The sequence below is a fragment of the Nannobrachium achirus genome (assembly GCF_963921795.1).
Source record: "Nannobrachium achirus genome assembly, chromosome: 1".
NCBI lineage: Eukaryota > Metazoa > Chordata > Actinopteri > Myctophiformes > Myctophidae > Nannobrachium > Nannobrachium achirus.
In genome coordinates, this window is record NC_137810.1 from 50,599,543 (window position 1) to 50,609,542 (window position 10,000).

Here is a 10,000-nt window from a genome sequence, read left to right on the forward strand (position 1 = left end):
TGACATACAGTAGAAACATAGGTTTTTCAAAAAACCTTAGAAGGATTTGAAATATTCAAAGACTTTTCACAATTTAAAGAAATAGCAGATCTACAAGCTCACAGTGCGGCACTCAGTGCCGCGCTGTGAGCTTGTATATCTGCTATTATTTTTTTAATCGTTAAAGTACCCCGGGCCCAGAATTTGGTGCGACACCCCTGGGACAAACACACGCCTTGACCTTCAGAACCCAAACTGAAGTCATAGATTATGCTTCGATATCAATCACAAAATCATAGACTCCCATCTAAATTGGCTTCAGATAAAGGAAAATCAATAACTCATCTATCTTCTTCCCTGTTCAATGTACCATCACTATAGTGTCGCTGCAGACGCATGCCAGCTAAAACTCTACAACCGCTTATAAAGAAATGATAAGAAGAGCAGACGCTGAGCTTGAATAAACAGTGTCTTTATCAGTAATGTGTTATAAAGGTAAAAAACAGACGCACACGCACACGCATGCACGCACACACACACACACACACACACACACACACACACACACACACACACACACACACACACACACACACACACACACACACACACACACACACACACACACACACACACACACACACACAGATGTTTTTATAGCACAGTCGGTCAGGCCCCTGGTCCTGACATTGACCTTTATCTATTTGGCATCAAGGCCAGAGATCATGGGTAAGTTCTAATTCTCTATTCGGTTGTGAAAATGGTAATTGTAATGATTCCTGAATCAGTCAAAGTGATAAATGTGCTGATTATTGTATTGCTACTTTTCAGGATTCACATAAAAAAATAGCAAAAGTAGCAGATCTACAAGCTCAAAACACGTCACTTCGCGAATACTGCGATGTAATGAGAGGTCCCTGCTTGACACCCATGGTATGTTGTTGATTATTGAATTGGCTGATGCAGTGATAATGATCAACGTGTTTATTTTTTAATCACCTCTTATTAATATAGATAGACTCACCTGTTTGCCCTGCCTGTTCCTATAAGAGATCCATCGACTGCCGTCGCGGCTGTACTTGATCTTGTACATCTGGGCGAACTCGTTGCCGATGCCCCCGGCGTGGCGGCCCTGGGTGCCCACCAGCGTGATGAAGTGAAGAGAACGCAAGTCGATCTGGAGGAACTCCTTCAGCGTGTCCGGCTCCACTGTGGTCTCAGGACACCACGCACCATCCCCTTCCTCAAACTCCAACCTGGGAGGGAGGGAGGGAGAGAGAGAGAGAGTTATCCCTTATTTATCCACGACTTTCCAACGCCCCATAGTGCATTGCGCAGACGCTGTACCGAGCTTCCGGCGCCGCAGCCGAGTGTGATCTACAAGCTCACAACGGTTGCATCTGCGACGCGACGTGAGCTTGTATGTCTGCTGTTAAAGTGTGATCCAAACAGGTCCAAATAATCTCCAGTAAACTCCCGCGGAAACAGGTGGATAGATGTATATCGTCGTTGTGGGGTGAAAACCTTGTATGTCCAAAACTGCTCGCTTTGCATTTATCATTTTAAAAATTATTTAAACCAGTGAAAACAGCCGATCTACAAGCACACAACGCCACAACGCCTCGCGGTGCGAGGCGTTGTGTGCTTGTAGATCTGCTGTTTTCACTACTTTTGTGCGACAGCCTTGTATGATGAAGCAGGGCTGTACTTTGTGAAAAAAGTACAGCTTCATATATGTGCTTCTATTCAAAAATGTCAAAAAAAAGCATAAAACAATGATAAATTAATCATTTTGGCCATTGTCAGACCGACTTTGTTTACATTCCTTATCAATCTATATAGAATAGAAGAGGGATGTAAACAAAGTCAGTCTGACAATGGCCAAAATGATTATTTTATCATTATGTTACGCTTTTTGTGGTCATTTGTGAATAGAAACACATGAAGCTTAATCTTTTTTATAAAATATCGAAATCTTTTATTTTAGTGTCTGTTTTTCAAGAAAAAGTTGACTATAGCTCCTTTAACACTTTTACTGTGCGATCGTGTGCGATCGTGCGATCGTCCTCCAAAAGCCTGTGCCTTGAGTTGCATGGCTGCCTATATGAGATACATAAAGTGGTTCCTGTGTAAATAAGCCATAATGCTTACTAGGATCTCCTTTTAGTTGACCGTGTACAAGAGATTTGTGCTGTCATGAAACTGTACTTTTTCCTATTGCAATCTTTTAATAAATTCTTCAATCAATCAATCAATCAATCTTCTGTCGGGTGAACGTCAGATTGTAAAGCATTTGGAAAAATTCATTACGCAAAAAAACATTGCTGATCTACCAAGCTCACATCGTGCAACATGTTGTGATCTTGTAGATCTGGTATTTTCGAAGAATGTTGCCACCCCCAAAATGGATGCTATATATAGAGGGTTCAGGTGGTTAAGACAATTTGCAGGCCAAGTGATGGTGAGTGGATTTATAGCACACATTATAATTGCAGTAGGAAAGGAGTAAGTGAGAGCAAAATTAGGACAGGATGGGGAGAGAAAGGTGAGAGGAAAGTGAAAGTGAGTGCGGGCGGTGGATTTCAGTTCATGCAGTTATAAAAACAGCTCGGCGAAGGCCTACGTTGTAAATTCATTTGAAACTGTTCATTTCGGGTTAGGGGGCTGGCCGGGGCTGCCGGGAGCCCGGCAAGACTGAAAACACAGCCGATTGTCGACTAGAGAAAAGGTATTACATCATTATCCTTGATACTTAGTCAAGGCCACCCACACTTTACAGCACCCACGCGCGCACGCACGCACGCACGCACGCACGCACGCACACACACACTCATGCACACATACCCACAGGCTTGTACACGTGTGTGCACGGCACGCACACTCACATAGACAGGTACAGACAGAGGGCGCGTGCAGCCCCGCCTCACTCCCCCTGGCCTCCTTAATAGTGTGGTTCTGAGTGGAACTGATACCCTAGTTTGTGGTTTACTGCAAATAAACAGCCACCTTACAGGAACAGACCCACCCATACACTAGCCTCGCGTAGCCAGGCTTACTTATCTGCGAAGAGAAAAGCCTGGTGACAATCATATTGTGGCCAGGGTGCCCACACACTGTCATTAAGAAGGGGGGTAAATATCGTCTCTGTTTTTTTTTTTTTTTTCTTCGTAAATTAACGTCCTAGTTGATCATAGTACAGCATCACACAAAAGCATGAAAAGGCAGATCTACAAGCCCGAGAGTAAACGCAGAGCTTGTAGATCTGCAACTTTTGATATTTTTTGAATGTGAATCCTGAAAAGTAATACAAATTCACAAGTATTTCTTGTCAGCAAATAATCCACAAACAAACAATAATAATACAAAAGTAAAATAAGACACACACAAAACACACACATCGGCAAACATATTAAATAAAGCAATTCCAGAATTTGGTAAAAAAATATAACACTGGACATGAACTTGGAATTAGAACACACAATAATATTTGCACACAATAACTTTTGCATGGCACCTATTTACACTCATATAGGGAGGTGAAAAGTAACAGTTTTGAACAGGTTTTCACCCGACATACACAATATAGACACAAGCACTTGTTGTTGTTGATGGTGACATCACCAAGAATCAGGGATCTTGGACATGAGTGTGACATGTGACGGACGGATGGGTGGACGGACGGACGGACGGACGGACGGACGGACGGACGGACGGACAGACAGACACTATCTGCAGGTTTTCATACTAAATGTGACCTACGGTCGCAACTATACAATATATACTGTACTATACTATCTATGTGTGCATGTGACGGTGTGAGAGTGGATGTACATTGTACAGCATGAGCATTTAGGTGTGTGTGTGCGTGCATGAGGCCTACCTGCCATATCTAGCAGCAGTAGACTCAGACCACTGGCTGGATGCAGAGATGTCTTCATCCTGGATCTGTCCGCCAGACATGCCCAGAGGATACCTGCACACACCTGAGAACATAGAGAGGATATCTAAACACACCTGAGAACAGCATGGGTACAGTTAGAAGAGAATAGAATAGAATAGAATAGAATAGAATAGAATAGAACAAAAGAAAATCAGTGGTGGAAAATGTTCTGTTTTAAGTATCAGTACTACAATGTAGAAATACTCTGTTACAAATAAGGGTCCGGGATTCAAAATGAACTCATTCGCTGCATTTTAAAAATGGCAGCCAAAGTCCCTGGATGCCACAAGTCTCCATAGACCATGTAATTCATAGTGCACAGATCATGCACGCCCATGCATAGATCATGCACCACGAGAGTCCATGCCATTCACAGCTTTCAAAGAAAATAAATCTCTTGGAAATCCAATGTAAACAAACATGGCTGCCATGTTTGAAAGATGGGGCTGGTATCTGGTATGGGGGTCAAACATACAATTTCACGGTCACGATCATGCCTAGTAGATAGAAGGAGGTCCAGTTGTTTTTGTGTGTGTGTGTGTGTGTGTGTGTGTGTGTGTGTGTGTGTGTGTGTGTGTGTGTGTGTGTGTGTGTGTGTGTGTGTGTGTGTGTGTGTGTGTGCAAAAACTGCCCAAAACTCGTGAAACTCGGGCATGGTGGCGTCAAACAACGGGAATAACTCTGGAAACTTGTGATAGAGCAGTCAATGAGTTAACTAAAAGTACAAAAGTATTGGTATGAAAAGGAGTAGTTCACCCAAACAATTACTTATTTCCTATCAATTACGCCCCCCATGGAGACTTTAATTCATGGATATTTCCCTTTTTTGGTCGTATTCCTAGGACAATAATTTTATGATAATAATATTGTGTATCTCGTAGGAGACACAAAGAGTCTCCTCTGTGTCGGCTTGAAAAGAGAACAATGTATTTATAGCACATTATGGCAAATTAGGATGAAATAAAAGCTTTGATTGTTGTCCTGTAAATATAAGAAAGCTCCTTGTAGAACATATTGTCAGTGGGAAAAGGTTTTAAATATACATTTATGGTCAGATTGTAATGGAGTTCACTCAGAGGGAAAACATAAGCACCCAGACTTGCACACCATATTTACCTGGATTATATATCAACAATGAGCTGCACTTGTCTCTGTCATGAATATACAGATCTACTTTCTTCCCTTCTTAGATCAACCACAGTGTTGGCCAGGGGCGTCACAAGGGCCCAAGGTGGAGGGGCCTTAATTATTTTATACTTTAGCTATTGAAAAACAGCAGATATACAAGCTTGTAGATCTGCTATTTTTGAAAAGTCGTGAAAACGTGTGCAAATCTTTGAATATATGTATTTTTCAAGCGAACATTTGTAATTCAAATTTTGCTTCGGGGGGGGGGGGGGGGGGGGGTGTCCCTGGAACTAAATATTTTGAGATGAGGGTCCGTGGCCAAATACATATCATGTTGGGGGTCCTTGACATGAAAAAGTTTGAGCACAACTGACATAGAAACATAGGTTTTTCAAAAAACCTTAGAAGGATTTCAATTATTCAAAGACTTGCACAAAAGTTCACGTTTTTTCAAAAATAGCAGATCTACAACCAAGTGCCGCGCTGCAAACTTGTATATCTGCTATTTTTCAATAGTTAAAGTACACAGGGCCCAGAATTTGGTGGAACACCCCTGGTGCTGGCTACCAGCAGGAACTTGAAACCATCATTCAGACACCCCTCAGACATTCTCAGACGTTGGTAAAGCTTTTTATTTTTTTAAAACCTGTTCTTTTCACCAGCAACGTATAGTATAATGGCTGTATGGAGGAGCATAAACTATAGGCTTAGGACAGAGCTATTTGATTCCCACCTCTGTCAAAAGACCTGAATACTCAACATGATGGATGCTTTTTGACGAATAGGGTGGCCACCTCCATGCATGCGCGCACGCGCGCGCACAAACACACACACACACACACACACACACACACACACACACACACACACACACACACACACACACACACACACACACACACACACACACACACACACACACACACACACACACACACACACACACACACACACACACACACACACACACCGAGAGTACTCTCCTGGTACTCAAGAGTGTGGTTGCTGCATTGAAATATGTAGCTGGATTGGTTCAATATCCCTGCCAGTCCAAACATTGCTGGTATCCCAACAGATGTACAGTACTCTAGCTGGTGTGTGTGTGTGTGTGTGTGTGTGTGTGTGCGCGCGCGCTCGCGCGTGTGCATGTGTGTGTGTGTGTGTGTGTCAGGACCCACAGGTTAGAGAGCCCATCTCGCCCCCACCATGTGGTTGATAGAACCAATATGCCCTCCGTTTCCTGCATACCCATCCACCCCCTCACCCTCTACTCCTCCCCTCCTCCCTCATTCTCCTGTGTGGTCTCAACCAACCTACCAACCACTCTCCCCGCACCCTTTCTCCCCTTCGGTGGCGAGAGGCGATTAAAGTTAACTGGTTTGCGTTTGAACTCTTTTCATCGCTCTCTGTGGCGTTTCATAGAGACTCAGCGGGCCGGGGTGGATAACCGCGCGTGACACAGAAGACATGGCATCTATTATACGTTTTTATGAGCCTCCCAAATGAATTTCCTGATTCATGGGTGCCGAAATAGAACCCGATTTTTCCATCAATATTATCTCTGCTTGGGTTGGGTTGGGTGCAGGGTTTTGGTTCCAACACTGATATCTGCTCATATAGCAGGATATGGCTGCTAAGAAAGGCTTGTTTATGGATGAAAGGCCCATAGAGAAACTGGATTTCACCCTGTTTGTGCAGGTGCATGATAACAAAGTGTAGTGTGTGGTGTGGCACAAACTGGCACGGTGTGTGTGCGTGTGTATGTGCGTGCGTGCGCGCGCGCATGTGTGTGTGTGCCTGCGTGTATGCGCGTGCGCACGTGTGTGTGTGTGTGTGTGTGATAGCCTTGGGTCACGGCGGTCAGTGGGAGTGGAGGCGGAAGTTATTGGGAGACTGCTGGCCCCTCGTCTGACTGAAAGCCTTTGAGAAGCTGCCAGCAACAGCAAAACCTCCACATCCAAGGCCTCTTTCTGTCGCTTTGCTATTTCTTTTTCTCTGTCCTTCTTGTGCCTTATTCTCTCCCCCCCCCCCCCCCCCCTCCCTTTTTTTCTTGATCTCCTCAAAATATTTGCTTAAAAAGTCTAAGACGGGGAGACTTCAGAAGGCTCCGCGCTGGCACTGACGAGTCGATACACCGCTCGTACGCGCTGCTCGCAAAAAGGCCGGCTGTAGACGTCAGCGCCCACGCAGGCAGGCCTCGTCTTGGCAGTGACACGGTGACAGCTTGAAACGCTCGCAAACGAAAGAAAAAAAACTCTTCCAGATGTCAGAGAGACCTCGTTCTCCCCTTAATCTTCTGTCGTCCCGCTGTCAACCTCATTCTGCTCAGCCCTGCTGTCCCCAGATCTCTGGCTCTCTAATTATTCATCCCCATTCCTCCCATTCTTCATCCTATAACCTCCCCAAACACACACGCATATATGCATACATACACACGCACGCACAGACACACTTAGGGGCCTTTTCCACTGGCAATGAACCGGTTCGGGTTCTTTCTTGCGTCTATGCCATATGGGATGAACCAGAGGTGAGCTTTTCCACCGAGAACCGAGTTGGTTCTGAACCGTAAAAGTTGGTTCGGGGCCGGTTCACAAGAACAAACCAAGGTTCCAAGAACGAACCAAGGTTCCAAGAACGAACCAAGGTTCCAAGAAAGTTGCCATCCCATATCCCATCTTTGCCGGTGGAAAAGGCCCCTTTATGTTCTTAGCCTCCTTTCCATTTCTCCTCCCATATCTTGCTTGTCACCCAGCAGACCACGTCGTCAACTGAAACGAGGTCACACATCTCTGATTTTCATTTTGTTGGTGTCATTATAGCAATAACCATAATTGTAATTGTAATCCCGCAGTAGTCCTTTTCTCTATACTGCCTCCCCCTGGTCAGACTGATGGAGGGGAAAGGAACTGAAATTTGAGTACTTTTTCACCGCCGTTGTTGGGACTGGTTGGCGTTTCTTTGCTAGCTTGTGAGAGTCGCACACGAGGGCTCGTTTACATAGACATGCGGTGCTCACCAGGGACGTGCAGAGAATATTAGAGAGGCAGGGGCTGACATTTCTAAAAGGGACGCATTGTGAGTTTGGAGGTCGGCTATTTTCGGTACTTGATACCACACAAAACTAAGCATAATCAAGTGGAGATGTGGCGTAACGGCATGGAATTCTACACAGAGAGGGCAATTCTTTCAACATGAGTTGCTGCATTCAAGTTCTGGAGCGTTTGGACAAGGCAATTCTCTTGAATGCTGCCTTCAGGTATGGCATGACATGGCATGGAAAGAGGGCATTTGCGTTTCTTTCACCACAGTAAAAACTACATTCATGGTCTGGAGAGGGAATTTTTTACAGACGGATAAAAGGGCAGGGGCTCATGCCCCCTTTGATGTCTATGTGTGCACGTGGCTGGTGCTCACACTGTACACATGCGAAGTATCATCTTCCTCACTCCAACTGTCTCCACAGTCCCGTGCTGAGATGTCCATTGTCATGAGGAAACCACAATAAACCCAGAAGAAATCATAATAACAGGGCTCTTATGTGTTTCGTCACGTGGTGTATGCACAGTCAGAAACATAACTCGTGTAATTTTTCCACATAAGCCCCCGAGCGAGCCAGATCGACAGAGTGACGCTGACCGGGCCGCATAGTACCGTACAAATGCAATGCCGCCAGTTTGGGAAAACAGTGAGTAATTGCCTGGGACATAATTGATGAAAATAGGAGTCATTATCAAGATCCTCAACCGCATCCTACAGGGAGAAGGAGGGGGTGGGGGGTATAAACAAAGATGAACAGAAACAGAGAGAGAGAGAGAGAAGAGAGAGGAGAGAGAGAGAGAGAGAGAGAGGGAGGGAGGGAGGGAGAGAGGAGCAGGGACGTGGAGAGAATGTTAGAGAGGCAGGGGTTTCACCAAAAGGGCCTGAAAATATTGAAAATAGCAGACCTCACAATGTGTTAGAGCTGTGAAAGAATATTCTATATTCGAACATTCCTTCGAATGTTAACAATAAAAGAATATTCCACAGTAGAAAATTAAGTTTCGATTTAATTAATATTTAATTAACAAATCTGCCGCACTTTTCCCGAGATTCTGGACGCATGTAACGTTAAAAGGCGGCTGGTCTCGCGAGGCAGAAGTCTCCACTCGTCGCTGCAAAAGTTAGCTGATCTACAAGTCCACAATGCGTCGCTGATCCAATACGTTGTGGGCTTGTAGATTAAGGGTGCATGTTTAGCGACAACGTCATACAGCGAAGAATAAACCTCCAGCTGCTGTTTAACTTTCGCTTTGCACACTGACCGTCCGCCTCGCAGACACAGTGCACACACACAGTGTTGTACCCGAACGCGTTCAAAGAACGATCGTTCATGAACACGTTCATATTTTGGGCGAACGTGAACTGAACGTAATTGTTTTCGCTTGATGAACGATATTGTCGAACGCGGTCATTCTGATGCCCGTGAACGGAGTTCGTCGGCGTTCTCGTCGGCCGTTCATGCGGCGGTCCGCGCCTCCGCGGTCGTCTGTCCTCTCGTCTCTCTTTTCATTCACATGCTCCAATAGCACACACTGCACGCAGCCCCTCGTGAACGTTGATATGCGGTGCTGTCTGCACTCTGCAGCTGCACTGTTAATCTCCTCCTCATTACGTGTCTCGCAAGCCTGACTATACTTTGTCCTATGTGTGTTGCACGGCGAAAATAGCTGATCTGCAAGCTCACAACGCGTCGCATCCACGAGACAACGTGAGCTTGTAGATCAGCTATTTTAACCAACGCGGAAACATGCTGTGCGCGAGGATTAGAAACGTATGCCTTCTAGTGGGGTTCCTTGTACATGTAATTTTTTGTTTTCATTTCAAATGTGTGTTAAAGTTTATTTTTCACTTCCAATTTGTAGATTATGGTCTATAGAACAATTTTGGTTCGAGTGTCAAGACAGTGGATTGAAG

At 45.0% G+C, this 10,000-nt stretch overlaps 1 protein-coding gene across 1 annotated transcript in view; it reads right to left on the reverse strand.

Annotated features, from left to right (window-relative positions):
* The window catches only part of ddr2a (discoidin domain receptor tyrosine kinase 2a), a 54,684-nt gene that overhangs the window by 23,495 nt on the left and 21,189 nt on the right, over positions 1-10,000 (reverse strand). The window contains exons 3-4 of the mRNA XM_080728215.1: positions 3,860-3,962; positions 1,004-1,235 (exon numbers count right to left, since the gene is read on the reverse strand). Coding sequence (XP_080584341.1) covers positions 1,004-1,235; positions 3,860-3,962 — 335 coding nt within the window. The remainder of the gene's footprint in view (positions 1-1,003; positions 1,236-3,859; positions 3,963-10,000) is intronic.